The sequence below is a fragment of the Cottoperca gobio genome, chromosome 8 (genome assembly GCF_900634415.1).
Source record: "Cottoperca gobio chromosome 8, fCotGob3.1, whole genome shotgun sequence".
Taxonomy (NCBI): Eukaryota; Metazoa; Chordata; class Actinopteri; order Perciformes; family Bovichtidae; genus Cottoperca; species Cottoperca gobio.
Window position 1 is genome coordinate 16568670 of NC_041362.1, and position 16493 is coordinate 16585162.

Sequence of the window (16493 nt, forward strand, 5' to 3'; positions counted from 1 at the left end):
GTAAACATACAGACTCAGACGCATGGTACACTGGTACATATATTGATGTAGGTGCTTTTTCAAGGACACCTGTGAGCTTAGCTTTCCGGCAAACCCTTAGAAATGCACATTATGCCCCTCTGTGCTACAGCCTGTCTCGATCCTTCACCATCCTCCCCGCCTACCTAGAACAATCATACCGTGTGTAGTTCAATGTCAGCTGTTTCTTCTGCTGCTGCCACTCTGAATTCTTCAGAATGAACCACCAGTCCAGGCCGGTGCTGTACGGGAAGATAGAGGGACTGGTTGAGGCCATCACTCACAGATTCTCTGAGCTGCCCCTACCCTCTACTGCTCATCGTCGAATCTCTGTGAGTTCGTTTTCTTTAGGTTTGATCCACAAATATAAAAAATAAAGAAGTTTAAAGAAGAGAATTGTCTGTGCAGTCTCTCTGACACTTTGTCTTGCTGTGATTCTCCAGAGAGTGTTAAAAACAACATATCTGTCTTTGATGCTATCGAGCTACGTGTCACACAGCAGCCTCATGATTGACATGTTCAATCAAAGGGAATCGTATTCTTCCATGAAGGAATGAATGTGTTTCTCTGTTTGTTTCTTTTCCCTAGCTTTCCCTTCGCTGCCTTGTGTTTCAGATCGTAGAAGACCTGTAACAGGGACAGTGACGCAACTGTCAGCAAGACATGTCTGTCTGGCATGCAATCATGTTCCAACCTGAAACATAAATGTATTTTACTGTCACACTGAGGCACAATACAGATGTAAAGAGACAGATTTGTCTTTATACCGGGTGTCAATGGGACCTTTTCACTTCTCAGCATCTGTTTTGATGGAGGAGTTTTTATTGTTTTAGATAAATCTTCAGTGATTTCCTTGAAGAATGAATTTGAATTTTATGTTTTCATAAGATGATTATTTTCTTTGTGACGTGATGTGACTTTGCTTGTGTCATGCTCCACATCAACTCTCTTCTCTTACCCTGTTTCTTTTGTTTCTCCCCATCTTTGTCTGTTCCAGAGGAGTCTGAAGAGGTCAGACCCCAGAAGCCAGGCGTCCAGGTCTCAAGGGTTTCTGCTCCAGGCTCTGGTCTGTTTTCAGGCAGCCTGCAGGTCAGCACATTGTCCAGTCACATGTTCAGGGAGTTAAATGTGATCACTGGAATAGTGAGAGTAGAAAAACTAATTCACTAACGTACAGACAAAGTCTTCAGTTTTAGGTGTTTTTTTCGTTGTTTGATGATCAATACTACATTTAACCCTCCTATTGTGTTCGATTTACTACTTTCATCAATCATAAATATTTTGTTTTACATTTGAATGCTTCAAGGCCTTATGATATCCTCCAGAGTAGGCATTTGAACATATACAATTGCTGATCACCACTTTCATTGAATTTTGAGTGGTTTAGTCACTTTGTTGCATCCATGGTGTTCCCGGCATTAGAAATGAATGGGTAACCCTAGATTAATTTCATCCAACAGATAACACACACACACACACACACACACACACACACACACACACACACACACACACACACACACACACACAGGTTTTATTTGTGCCTTGCTCTCATTTGACTCTGTGAGCACAATGAGTAGGCGACCGATTAGGTGATTATCTGTCAGAGAGATTCTTGACCAAATATTTGAACCAGATGAAGTTGCAGTTGACCCAGAAATAAAGGAGGATGTCTCATAAATGGAAGACAACATCGATCCTGATTTCGATCAAGACTTTAGTGCGACTGACCAGTCAACAGATGGCGAGGAAGAGGCCCCTGAGGAAGAGGCACCTGAAGAACCGGCACCTGAGGTGACATTCCAGTCCAAGGGTGGCAACTTGCTACATGGTACGTGGCAACATGGTATTCATCCTCCCAGGACAGACGTTAAACATTGTAAGGATGACGCCAGGGCCAACACGGTTTGCAACATCTCGTGTGGATGACATCAAGTCCAGCTTCCAACTCTTTTTACCAAAATCCATTGAGGAAATTATAGTGGAGATGACAAACCTGGAGGGGAGGCGTGTGTTTGGGGACACGTGGAGCGCATTGGACCAGGTAGACCTCCAAGCCTACATAGGTCTGTAGATTCTAGCAGGAGTTTATCGGTCAAACAAGCGAATGACAGCCCGTTGGCCTGTGGTGGTGTTCCACAACTTCCTGGATGTGTCTGCATGCAACGCATATGTAGTGTGGGCAGCGATCAACCCAACCTGGAAGCAGGGGAAATGTTTCAAGAGGAAACTCTTCCTGGCAGAGCTTGGGAAAGCTTTGGTGACTCCTCTAATTCAACTGCGCTAGCACCTTCCCTGCACACCAGCCTCTACCAGTCTGGTTAGGAGTCTGCAAGCCCCAGAGGCTGCCCTGGCCGCCCTCCCCCAACAAAGACAGGCCAGAAAAGGAAGAGATGCAAGCTCTGTGCCCCTAGAGATAATAAAACAAGCCTTACATGCTACAAATGTGATTCTTACGTTTGCAAGGCACACTCCGACATGATGGTAAAATGCCACTCCTGTGTGTGAACACACACACACACACATTACACAAGCCTATTCTTTTTGATGTTCTGTGAATTTTGGTCTCTGTTTAGTTTTTTTTTACAATAAATGTTAATTACATTACAATTTTCTTTTTCTTCAGTGTATATTCTTTATATATTTACTGCAGTTATTCATGTAAACCAGTAGTCTGAGCGTTCGCGCTTTCTATTTAGTTCTCCCCTCTCCTTTCTTCCGCTCTGTAGGTGTGTGTGTGTGTGTGTGTGTGTGTGTGTGGTAGAGCAATAGCATAAGCGTTTAGTTTATTTAATAAAAGAGCACCTGTCAATGTGAGTAGTGAATAAAAAAGATTTGTTTTTACAACATTTTGAGAAAGAAAAAAAAAAGACTTTGAATTTCAGGCGGGGCGCAGCGCCCCTCCAAGACAGTGGTTGGGGAAACACTGATATTATGCCAAACGTGATTATTATTGAATACCAGGAATAAAAAAATATTTTTAGCCCACCAGCAGAATGTTTCAGTTTTAATGTAGATGAAGGAATTTATTAAAATTCTTGGTATGAATGTGTACCAGTAGATTTTGTGTGTGTATGTGAGTGGCTATGTTTGCGTTTATGTGGGTGTGTGTGTGTGTGTTTCCAAGGTTGGCTGAGGAGTGTGCAGCAGAGCCGGTTCTCAGGGAGAACATGTTCACAGCTCCGTCTAAACAGAGCTGCGCTCAGGACTCACTGGAGTCTCTGTGTAAATGTCTGCTGCGCTGCTGCGACTCTGTCTGGATACCCACCGTCATTGTGAGAGCTCTCACACACACACACACACACAGATCCGATTCATTATCTTCTCATCTTAACCTTCTATCTCCCTGTCACACACACACACACACACACACACACACACACACACACACACACACACACACACACACAAACACTTGTAACCAAACATTTGAGACAATGATGTCTAAATGACTTTATTAATGAGCGCAGCCACACAGACTCTGTCTTCATTAGTTTTGTGTACACATGGACATTTGAGCCTATCAATCAGTATCTCTGCTGGAGTGCTAGTAATTGTTTTTTTATGTTGTGTTTTCCTAAAGTTGGTTCTTTTCAGGCTAAAAATCAATCACACAAGAAGAAATTGTTCTCGGTTTTTGTTTTGGTTATTTGTCTGTGATTTCCTGAGTGTGTGTGTGTGTGTGTGTGTGTGTGTGTGTGTGTAGAAGATGTGTGCGCATGCACCCAACGCTCAGATACTGCAGTACTTCTACTCCATCCTATCCTCCCAGTTCACCTTGCTTCCGTCTCTCATGCCCGTCTTTGCAGATAAGCTCGGTGAGTTGAGCACCAACACTGTCAACATCAAGTGTCCCATGTTTTGACTGTCTCAATATTATATTTGATGAGATGAGAAAAAAAAGTTAGTTTTTTTTTTGTTTTTTTGTAGTGTAGTTCGGTGGAGAGGGAGTCTGTAACCATAACTGTGCAAAAGCGTACAAACATAACAATGAACATATTGGATAGTAAAGAAAAAGGCATCCAGATGAACTGATAAGACAAAAATCCACAAGGCCTAACATCTGCCAACACAATATTATCATATGTGTATTATTAACATATATTTACATTTTTGAAATACCGACACCACTAGATTTCGGTAACATACATTCAGACTGGCAGTGTGTGTTCTCTCCTTGGTGCTGGCACACATCGCAGGGTCGCACGGTATCCTGTGAATAATCTGCCTTCAATGGTTCGCTTTGACCAGTGCAGTCTCAGCACAAATCTCTTTTTTCCTTTTCTGGAGGTCTGGGCTGCCAACCCCCGTAATATTACAGTGATGGCGTGTGAAAAAAGTATTATTATTATTATTATGAACTTATGTTAAGTTGGATAAAGTCATGAAATACAATACTAACAATAACAGAGAAGTATTTCAATTTAAAATCACTAAACCCTTCCAGATGTGTTTTAGGTTTTGACATGGATATTAGGGGAATATTATATAGGGCTTAAAATGTTATAGTTATTGCAGTATTTTATAACAGGGGTTTAAACAGTCCTATTGAATAATATAACACATCTCCTGCTGCCTTCATTTGGCATAATCAATGTCAAATTAAAAAACTTCTTCACATGGAAAAATATTGTTTGCCTGGTGGATAGCGATGTCCCGATCAAGATTTGTTTTTGCCACTGATCCCGATCCGAGTCATTTAATATTAAATTCCTGCCAATACCGAGTCCCGATCGGATGCTTCTATATTCCTAGATGGTACAGCTGCACAGTGCACACTTCAAGTACATCATAGTTATTAAAAATCAATGCAATGTATATACTTGACAAGTGAATAGCTTTGCCATGCATTATGAAAGAAATGCCTGCACACAAGCTGTTCCTGAGTGGGGTTTTTTAAATAACAAAGTAAGCGAACACATTCATTTCTTTATGTGGCCCTCATCACAATTCCACTTAGTGCAGCATTGGTGTTCATTTATTATTATTTTTAAACAAAATAACCAAGTAAACAAACTATCTATAAATAGATCTTATCAATTCCACTCGGTGCAGCATTATAATAAAACTAGAACACTTTAAAATGAGTGATTTAATAACAATTCCACTTTGAAGTGGTGTAATAGCTTAACTTAAACATTCACAGTCACAGCAGATACAAATCACAACTCTGCTTCGTGTAGCATTAAAAGTGGTGTATCGGATGAAAACAAAACAACATCAGTTTCTTCTTATTGGAGTCGCAGCATTACAGTAAAACCTGAATATCTAAATAATAATGTGTAATCCAGGAGGGCCAGATCTTAAAGTGCTGTTATTGGAGCTGCTCCAGGAGCTTTTCCTTCACTTTAGATTAAAAATGAAGTAAAGGTTCACTGCAGCCTTAGCAGACAGCGGCTTCTTCTTCATGACATTTAAGACTGCACTAAAGAGTCTCTCGCTGTCCACGATTGTGCAGCGGGCACAGAGAGAAACGTGGATGCAGTAGCAGCCAGTGAGGGGAATTGTGTAGTATGTGCCCTCCAGTATTGTAATGAATGGTCTGACCCCGGGATTGTTTGCTCTGCGAGGTAACTACGCGTCTGAAGAGCTGCTGACAGACCCTGTCTCTGTCTCACTCTCTGCTACAATCTGTTCTCTTCTTTCAAGGCTGCTGCTTGCTGTGTTTTGACGTGGGGTGTCTATGATGCTGCGCTGAGAAAGCAGACCCCCTGAAGCGTCTCTGCGTTGGTGTTGGTACTCCCGTATCATCCATCGCTTGTTTCATATTTTCTTGCATTGTCCCAAGTGTTCAGCATCTCATCGCTTGCCTATTTTACGTGCTCTGAGACCCATGAAATTGATGAGCATACAATGCAGTGTGCAGTGAGGCTACACAATGACAAACATCGAAACTTCAAATGTCTGCGGATGTGCCTATTCAAATAGGGCAGGTGCTGAGCTGATAGTGAGTAGATCATGAGAAACAAATAAAATGCCTGCACACTGCGTGGCTCCAACGTTCACTCATTTATTGCACCTAGTTGACGTTTCGAGCCCAGCTGCTCTTCACCGGACTGAAGTTGACATCCAAGATAAACACACCATGTGGTCACATGACTGCATCATGTGAGCGGAGAATCTATTGTGATGTAGAAATACATACAGCTTTGCATTCATAATGATCATCATGAGTGACAAATTCAATGGTGTAAGGCAGGGGTGCCCAAAAGGTCGATCGCGAGTGTAGTGCGGGTAGATCGCGCACCGTTAAAATAAATAAATATATATATCTTTTTCTTTTTTTTTAATCTTGCCTTACGCGTTCACATTCCCTCCGCTCGCTCCCACAGGCACACACAAGCGCACACACATAGACAGAGACATAGCGGAGGAAAGGAGAGGAGTGAACTACGCACCCCCCCCCCGTCGCAGCATTTTTAATACAGGTAGATCACTTGGACCTGGTCATTTTTAAAGTAGCTCGCAAGCCAAAAAGGTGTTGGCACCCCTGGTGTAAGGTGACACTTGATAAATACCCCCGGAAAAACAATCGATATATATACAAAGAATATATTGAGAGGAAGACACTGAATAGGGCGTCACTAACTGCCAATAACATCTGATGTCGCAGGCGGGCACAGACCTTGTTGTAAAGTACCGGTACATGTAGTTTAGGGCTGCAAAACCTCACAAAGATGGTTTGGCCGGTCCAAAGGGATGAATTCAATTACCCTGTTTTTAATCTTTTTGTCCTCGTCCATGTCCTGAAGGAAATTCTCTCCTTTTAAAAGTCTCTTTGAGTGTTTGTTGTTTCGGTTCTTTGCCTGAGCTACTTGATTGAACTGATTGTATTTCGTTGAGTAGTATTGAACGCAGCTCTGTTACTGCTGCCTCGTGAAATGCTGGCATTGCAGACATTACAAGTGGTTGGACAGCTTTCATTTTACAATTTAAAATAGTAGCTGTCGTAAAACAAAAGATTGGGTTTAGTTTCGTGCTCAACATAGCCAATACAGATGAGTTAAAAAATGCCTTGATCTGCCTCAGTGGGGAACTGAAAATGTAAAGATAAAGTTCTAATAAACTGTGATGAGAGGCTGGCACACTGACAGCCCACACCGCTCATGTTTTTAAATTAGACCGGCCTTTTAAGTCTGGTTACTGCCGGCTTTGCACAAACTGCTGGTAACTAGAAAAACGGTGAAACTAAAGGCTCTGAGTGTCCAGACCGCATGCTGTGAATACAAAACATCGTACTAATCAAGCATATTTCTAAAGAAGCCTGCAGTCGTAATGCAGATTTGCCAATTAAATGACCTTGCTTATAATACATTCAATTTAAATCCTTAAATGTCTAAGCAGAAGCAATTATACTATTAAGCTCAGTTCCCAGCTAATCATATATAAAGCAATAAACTTAATTGTAACTCGTAACAGATTGTGCTCTCCGAACCATCGAAACCTTTCTGTTTCTGTGGTTAGGTAATGTTCACAAAGCTGAAATCAATATGTTACGGCGTTTAAAGCAGCAGAAATAACAACATGTTGATTAGGCTCTCGTTAAAGATGACGGGAAGGCCTGAATGTGGACTGGATGGAATTTCATATGACTGTAGGGGGAAAACTGAGCAATCTGTCCAAAGCTGACGCTCCACACGATGAGCCTCAATAATTGACAGGAAACATGTCGCCTTGGGCATCGAGACAAGCCAGTGTGGTGGCTTTAAAAGGACACTTATATTGACGCTGCAAGCGCTTAAGAAAGCAGAACAGGAACTTTCTGCTGATTTGGCTGAGCCGTACCTTGGCATGAGTCCACAAGACAGTGAGTTAGGTAGCGTTATGAAATTAAAACTTCCCTCTCGCTGCACCACTGAAACAGCCAAGACATTAAGTACAGTTTACAATATAGCTTCTTTTCCCCATAGAGTTAAAATAAGACTGCTGTCCCATTACCTCCAATGTGGAGAAGTGATCATCTTTCCCCCCCTGATCCTATTTTTAGAATATAATGTGTGTGTGTGTGTGTGGGGGATAGGTTGAAAACTAATATGAGATTAAAGCATGAAGGTTTGGAGGTCTTTGCCTTTCTGTCACAATGATGACAGGTGTCTCTCTACTGTGTAAACCTTGTGTTAGTGTTATAGAGACCCACGGTGAGGCATCTTTTTATTACTACGGCCTCCCAGAATACCTGAGGGCGGCAGAGAGTGTTCATACTTATAAGGGCCGACTCAAGACCCGCCTTTTTAGTTTGGCTGATAATGGAGTTTCATGTAGTCTTGTTTTAACCAGTCCCGTGTTTATGGAGTTCTGTTGGTGTTGCGTGTTTTAATTATTCCCAGAGTTATGTGTTGCTGTCTATGCATTGGGAGGGGGTGTGTTGGTATAGTTTTTTATTTTATTTATCTATTTTTGTGAAGTACTTTGTGTTCTTTTTAGTGTATGAAAAGTGCTCTATAAATAAATATTATTATATATACTAATATAATATAAAAACAGTATTTTGATTTACCATCTTGTTCCCCTTTCTCATTTCTCCCTGTCTCATCCTTCCTTTATTCTCCTCTTCCCTCTAGCGTCCTCTGGTTTCTACAGGCTGCCTCTGGAACACAAAGGGCTCCTCTGTGCAGGGAACAGGTACAGTGTAACAGGATAACCCAACACACACACACACACACACACACACACACACACACACACACACAATTAACAAAGCCCTGCTGTCTACAAAGTGTAGCTGTGTGTGGTGAGTTCTTAGTATCATACCCTGTCGGGGCACATTCAACAGTGAGGCAGATAATTCCAATGAAGGCATCTGTCATTTCTGAGTCTTGTTTTTTTCCAATAAGCCAGACTTCTCAGCAGCGTGTTGGTCTCAGAGCAACGGATCTGCAGCTTCAAAGCTTACTGTATATGTGTGTGTCTGTGGTCATGAGCGTGTCTGCCTCAGTCGGCCCCTCCTGCTCTGAGCTGTAATGAAACTGAACCATGCCGTGTCTATGTTTCATATTTGAAAGATCTCAGCCAAGGCACATCCTGTCCTGTGTGTCACAGTTCACTCTTCACTGTTTTGACCGTGCATTGTGTGAGATTTGTACTCAGTGTGACTCAGGTGCCCTCATTCTCCCTCTATTTCTACAGTCTTCCCGCTTTCTTTTGACTGCCTGTTCCATGTTTTTTTTACTGACTTTTCTGTGTATTTCTCCCTCTAACCAATTATTTCAGGCACCCACATCTGAATTCATCTTGCTGTGGTTTTCTACAGAAACTCAGTATGTGTCTGCTCTTCCAGTCAGACCCTGCTTCTAGCTCCTGCCAGTATGGTATGCAAATACACACACACACACACACACACACACACACACACACACACACACACACACACACACATACACACACACACACACACTCACTAACACTTGCATCACTCTCAGAGCTACATGAGTGTCAGTGAAACCCTGTTGTTTCCCAGCAATGATGTCATGCGACACTGTTGAAGTGTCCAACAGAACTGTTGATAATGCTCGCAAGATTTGTTTGTTATGTGTAAAAGAAGGTGAGGTCTGGTCAGTCGTCCAATCGTTTCTTTTCGACAGCTAAAATACAATTCGGTAAGTTTCACCATGACTTTTGGTGTCATTGAACACCATCTTAACCTCCGTTAGACAGGTTCCCAGGGGACTTTATGTTGCATTTATGTAATGAATTAAACGAAATTTAGAATTTACGCAGAAGGGGGAAAAAAGCATTTATTTCTATAGAATCATATACTGATAAAAATATATTACACTAAATAAAGTTACATTTCAGTTTCTCTTTTGTTGCATGCTCTGTTTCTCTAGCCTGCTCAGGCCCCCTCCCTCCCTCTCCTCCCTCTCCTCCGTCTTTATGTTGACTTTAAACATCAATAACATTAAACAAGATTCTCATCCCTCATAGAGACGTCTGTTCTCTTAAATGAAACATTGTTCAGGGGTCTGAATCTCGGCCTGCACATTCAATAAACAAGCTGACGATGTCATTTTATAAAAGTGTTTGTAAAGGCACTAAATAATAGCTCAGGCTAGAATTAAGGAAAAGGTCCCAGATGTGTTTACTGTAAACTTGATGAATGTGTAAAATGGCCTTGAATTGAACACTGAGCTGTTTGCTTGCTGACTGTTAGTCTCTTAAAAGTCAATGAACTTTGTGACACCAGGGATAAAAACCTATTAAAGGAGCAATGCCTTCTGATTACGTGAGACTGAAGTCATTGATGTTTAAGAAAAGTAACTTAAGGTGATTGAGGTTGTAAGTGAGTAAAAACTGAATGTTTCCCTCCTAATCCCTGTAACTTCCCCCGAAAATGAAACGTAAGAAATGTTTGATTGGAAAAGGCAGTATTCAGTATTCCCTGGAGACATTGAGACCCGAGTTGAGTAAAAGAAGTCTTTGAGCTAATGAGATGAGAGAGCAAGTGTTTGTGTGTTTTTGTCTGAATAAAAGATTCTGCGGAGTTAGACTTGTGTTTGTTCCTTCTCCTGTCTTCCTTCCTTTCGTCACCCTTATGTGTTTCTGTTTCTGTTTCAGCCTCTTGTTTTGTCTCATTTTTCTTCGTCTTGAATTTTACATTTTACAATTCCATTTGCTGTTGGATATTTCTGGGATTTACAACTTCGGTAAACAGAATTGAACATGTTTTAATTGTGTTGCTTCACTTCCCCATGCTGTTCCCTCTCTGTCTTGTGTTGTGTGTTAATTAATAATTATCTGATATTGCTGTATAAATGTTGTGATTTTTATCTCCGTCAGACATAAGCCAGTGTGTGTGTGTGTGTGTGTGTGTGTGTGTGTGTGTGTGTGTGTGTGTGTGTGTGTGTGTGTGTATTACGGGACCCGTCTGCCTAATATTTCTTGTGAACATTTATGACCGTATGCTCAAGGACCTCTTGTGGTTGCGTTAATTCTCAATGTTTTGTAAACACCTATTTTATTGACTGCTTTATACCGTCTTTGGCTGATCAACCTCTGCAGGTCACATTTTGGCCTTTTTGTTGCGGCTCAAAAACCGACATCTAAAGAAAGGTTTGGTCACATTTTGAACCGGAGCATCTGCAGATTAATTCCATACCTGATACGTTATGATCCACTAAAGTTAGATACGGTACCAGATGAAAAAAAGGAGAGAGGGAGACGCGCCTGGATGCCTAGTTTAAAGTGCATCGTTTCTGCTTTTGCATAGCAGTCTGATGAAACTGTTTCTCCTCTCTCCTCTGTCCTGAGCCTGACCAGAGGCAACATGTAACTGCAGCCTGCTTTGTAGCTCTGTTTGTTGTCTTCCTCCCATCTGTTGTTTCCCTTCTCATCGTCTTCATATGTCCATCCTCTGCTGTGTTCTCTCTCTCCCTCTCTCGTCCCGGGGCCTATTCTTCTCTATGCCTCTCTTCTCTCCCCCCCAGTTCCCGGGAGGGGACAGCTTCATCAGTGCCCGGTGCCCTTCTCCTCATTCTTTGTGTGCTTTCTAAACAATACCATTTATTTCTTACTCTTTCTCCACACTGGTCCCTCCAGACCACAGAGCTCGCTGCCTTGGCCACTTTCCCCTTCTGGTCCCTGTTTATATTTAATCTCTCCTCCTCTTTCTGTATTTCTTCAACTCCCATTCCCTTCTTCACTTTGTTTCCCTCTCTGGCTGATTGATAGTCTCCCTCCCTCCAGACCGTCCTGAGGCTTTATAGCCTCTTGTGTAGTCGTGCATCAGTGACCCATACCCCCGTCTGACATCTCCCTGCTCCTCCTTTTCTTTTCTTTGCTCTGCCCTCGTACAGTATACTGCATATGGTGTCGTTTCTTCCCTCACTCCTCGATTAAAGGTAAAAATAGACTGATTTTTCTCCTGACCTGCATGAGGGTGCATTGCACAGCAGCATTTTCTTTATTCAGTGCCATGGTCTTCTTTTCGGTTTCCTCTTTCTGTGTTCTCTTTCAGTTCTTTATAAACTGCATCTCATTTTTCTATCTCTCTCTCTCTGTCTCTCTCTCTCTCTCTCTCTCTCCTCCCTCCCTCCCCAGTTCCCTGAAGATCACTCAGAGATGGAGGCAACGCTTCGGTGCAGATAATCCGGCTCTTTTAGCAGTTTCGGAGAGAGAGAAAAAATCTGAATTCCCTGCTGTGCTTCACATCCCCGCTCGCCTCTATCTCTTCTATGTCTTTTTTTTCTCTCTCCATCATTTTATACAGTATTGTTCAGTTACATGTATTGTTTTTGTCGTCCAGTCTCTTGTAGTTTCACTCTCCTTCTTACTGTTTCCTCTCGTGCTATTCCCGTCATTCCACATGCTGTTTTTCATCTTGGTTTCCTATTCTTAAGGGACCTCATTTATGGGGGGAAAAAACCTTCTTTGACTTTGCTATATTAGGGAATATAGCTTTTCAAAGAATGTTATAAAAATGTAATTTAAGCATGCATGACGTCCAGAGCTTGGTTAATGATGGATTTTGGCTTTCTGTCTGAATACAACATAGATTATTGGAAAAGTGTGAAATCAGTGTAGATTTCTCGTTTTCGCCATCAGATATTTTTTCCAGAATCCTCAGCTTTAGTTTGGTTTTAGTCGTAAACAAAAACTTGGTGAGTAATGATCCCTTGTAAATGAGGCCTCAGGGCCTCGCCTGCTCTGTTTCACTCCATCCATCTCTCTCCCTCATCCATATGCTTTCCTCTTTCTTCTCTTGTCTCTTTCTAACCCTGTAACTTTCTCCTGTTTCTATCATTGATTATTAATCCTTTTTCTTTTCGGTTCTATCTCCTTGCTCACCCCCCAGATGTTGAGGAGGTAGAGAATCTTCTGCTCTACAACCTTCCCTCTCTGTGTTGTCGTCTGTCAGACTGGCCCGCTCTGCTGTGTGATGCCCCGGGGCTCCAGCTGTGTGAATATAAAGGACCACGGGCCACCCAGTACTGTCTGGTGATAATACTACACCTCGCCCTGCAGCAAGGAGACAGGTAACTTCTTTACTCGCAATTCGATTTGTAACGTTTCAATATTTTTAAATAATTGAAAAGTCAGAATAGTAATTGGCTTTGCAAACATGTTGCTTATTAGAAAGGGAAATCTTGCTCTGAGCTGGTATTGTTGTGAAGATGGAATGAACCAATGAATATTTCATCATCGGTAAAAAGCTTTTCGCTGATACAAATTCTAAACACTTGTTCCCGGTACTGCTGCAGAGTTTCATGTGCTTAAAGAATCGATAAAGTACAGTATGATGGCTATCGCTGCTTCAAGAAATATTTGACTGGTGAAAAAGGTACTCATTCATTTTATATTATGACCAAACAAAGACAGTTTTTGAAGTTGAAGTAAATAATTAAAAAGTAACACATTTCTTCACAATGCTCCAGAGCAGAAAAGACAACATTTGAGTTTATCACAGTTTTAAAATAACCAAAATACCAGACGATGTATATCTGGTGTTCTCTCTGCTCCAGCAGCTCTACTGCGGCCCATCAGTGGCGTTCTTAAGTACATATTTTATGACCTCAGAGATACGTCAGCTTCTATGGAAAGTTTAATTTGTCCTTCTGTGGAACCTCGGCTGTTCATTGCCCCCCAGGGAAGGGGATTAAAGCCTCTCCATACCACTGTGTGGTCTCGTTAAGATTAATGGGAGCTGTGGCCAGATATTTACATAGCGCGGGAGTGCTGAGTGTGTGCTCGGAGAAAAGATCTGTCGCTGCGCGTGCGTGCCACTCCGTGTGTTGCTATACATTCAAACTGTTTGTGTGTATTTCTGCGGGACAAAGAGAGATAACAAGTTTGTTACATCAACATGCCCCTGAGGCACTCAGTCTGCTTCGCACACAGTTTCTGTGTTTGTGCACTTTATTATTATTATATATGTGTGTGTGTGTTTGGCATTGAAGTGTCTGTGTGTGTGTGTGTTTGTATACATTCTAATGTAAATATTTGACCCCATATATGCGTATTTGTAATATTTTAAGTAAATATCATTATTGTGCATGTGCGTGGGGGTGTGTGTGTGTGTATCCAGGCTCCTCCCCGACCAGACAGTGTTCTCCAGTGTGGTGTGGCTGTTGCATTCAGTGCAGGAGCAGGGCAGCTGTGCTCTGCCTCGCTCCGTGCTCCGCTCTGCCCTCTACCTGCTGGCAGTGACTCGGGACAAGAGCCCCAACCTCCAAGGGGTAACTGATCAGTTCACCGCACAGAAATCCCAACAGACTCTTCTGTCACTTACAAACACTTGAAAAACAAACCACTTACAAAAGTATCAGAGTAGAGAAACAGCATCAAGGTATATGTTAAGAAACGTGTGTTTAATGCTTTCCCGTGATGACACTTTGACCATCGTAGATCATTCAGTATTTCTAACAGTTGTACCTTTTATCCCTTTGAACTTTACAAGTAGTCCGCCTCAAGGCATATTCAGTGAGATAGGTTTACCTACAAGCGCTGCAACATTAAAGCGTCAAGACTTCATCGAGATGAAGGTGTTCAACGGGTAGTTCTTCCTGTGCGCAGAGAAAGAACAGCATGCACTGGAGCTAGAGCTGCACGGTTTAATGCACGGCAGCATTAATGTGGAGGACGCGGTTTACCCGGAATCAAAGCTCGACAGCTCGCGCTCACGTTTTGATTACGTTTCTAAGTAATGTACTTCTATTTCGAACATCACGTCGTAGTATAAGTTGACTATGAATATGTATAATAAGTAGATTACCGCAGACTCCCTGCTGGGACTGAGGGCTGGTGTCGTGAGGATAATGGTTTTCAAAGGTGGTTTACAACCTTTTAACTTGTGTTGGTCTGCTCACCTCAAAGACGGTACTTTGTGCTTTTTCCATCTTTCTTTACCGTCCGACTGAAGGCTCCTCTGAACTGCATCAGCAAGGCCCTGTCCTCCTGCCAAAGCTTCTCCTCGCTCTACATTCACCATCCTGCACTTCTCCACTTCATCTGTCGATATCCGGATCTGAGAGAGAAGTTTGGGCCCCTGGTCTTGGAACTTTGGTTGACAAAGCGAGCGCAGCACACAGATGCAGAGCAGACCATGGTGAGGGGGCGATTGTTTCACCTCTATCACGCGCTTACACATGTTCGTCAATAAATCATTTTACTGCTTCAAGTAAAAACACTTTCACTCCCAACGAGTTTCACTAATTCATTTCACTCTTAACTTTTCATTCCCTTTGACCTCTCACAAATGAAACTTGATGTCTTTGGGCGCAGGCGCACGTACAGGAGGAGGGAAAGAAGAGAGAAAACGGTGCAGAGGAGCGGCAGGATCAGGAGCCAGACACTGAAACGATGGAGCTGCTGCCTCTGATAGAGAAGTGCCCGGCCGTCATGCTGACCCTCCTGGTGAGAAGCAGAGACTCCAAACAGGAGCTTGGATTTAAGTTGGACACATTAACGTGAAGATACTTCTAAACGCTGCCTGATGTGCTGCGGGGTTTCACAGCCAGTTAGGACTAACCTGTAGCAACAATAAGACTCATAGTTTGTGTTAGCGTTGGGCTATTGTTTCTGTTTTCATATCTTCCAATAGGTGGGGGGGTTGGGGGGGTTTACGTCAAAGCATGTCATGGAAGAGACAGCATGGACGACTTAGTCTCAAAGAAAAACAGAACTTCTTGTATTTGGGGATAATATTGACGGAGCTTTGTAATAAGCAAATATTTAAGCTCTTTGCAAGCAATGCAGTTAAAGTCACATGAATAATCATTTATATAATAATGTGAACATTTTATTTATTGTCTCCTCTATTCAACAGAGTGCAATATCACAGCGCTATGTTCCGTTTAACATTATTATCTTATCTTTAACAACACAATCTAAATCATATCCATATCCTTGACTGCTCTTATAAAGCGCAGAGCTATGTTTTGGCAAGCAGGCATATGGAGAGCCAAGATGCGGAGTGTCGGATCATGGAAAAAGATGCGAAGGCAAACGGGATTGTAATGGAAGGATTTAAAATTCACTCTTCATTCGTGCCGATTGACAGGCTCACCGGGTGGACTCTCCGCTCAATCAGAAACTTCTCTAAATGCGCAGCAGGGTGCAGACTCTGCAGATCATTGCTATATCATCTTAATAGTTAATATCGGCGTAGCAAAAGATTGTGAATCATTCATTCACGATCCGATCGCTTTAACCTGCGTTGATTACCTGGCTGGTTTAACTGTATTAGGACAATTACTGGCACATGAAACTATTCTAACTGCGTCTGTCTTTATGACTGCAGGACATGGTTTGCACCAGGGAGGCCCCCCTGGCAGGGCGAGCTCTGGGGGTGCTGGAAGTTCTTTTGCGTAGTCAAAGAGACTATGAGGCTGACTTGTGTGCCAATCTTAGGCCAGCCCTCTTGCAGGCATTACAGAAGCACAGTGTGGAGAACATGGGCCATGGACACACTGCACAGGGTAAGAGCCATAACGATGTATACAGTAAAAGTATTATAGAAATAGATGTTGCACGCAGAGAGA

General features: G+C 42.4%; 1 protein-coding gene across 1 annotated transcript in view; it reads left to right on the forward strand.

Moving 5' to 3' along the window:
- The window catches only part of mei1 (meiotic double-stranded break formation protein 1), a 55435-nt gene that overhangs the window by 19249 nt on the left and 19693 nt on the right, over window positions 1–16493 (forward strand). Inside the window, 11 exon segments of the mRNA XM_029437794.1 lie at window positions 236–350; window positions 1016–1107; window positions 3146–3293; window positions 3725–3836; window positions 8580–8640; window positions 9229–9326; window positions 12809–12989; window positions 14039–14189; window positions 14873–15058; window positions 15235–15366; window positions 16253–16430. Coding sequence (XP_029293654.1) covers window positions 236–350; window positions 1016–1107; window positions 3146–3293; window positions 3725–3836; window positions 8580–8640; window positions 9229–9326; window positions 12809–12989; window positions 14039–14189; window positions 14873–15058; window positions 15235–15366; window positions 16253–16430 — 1454 coding nt within the window.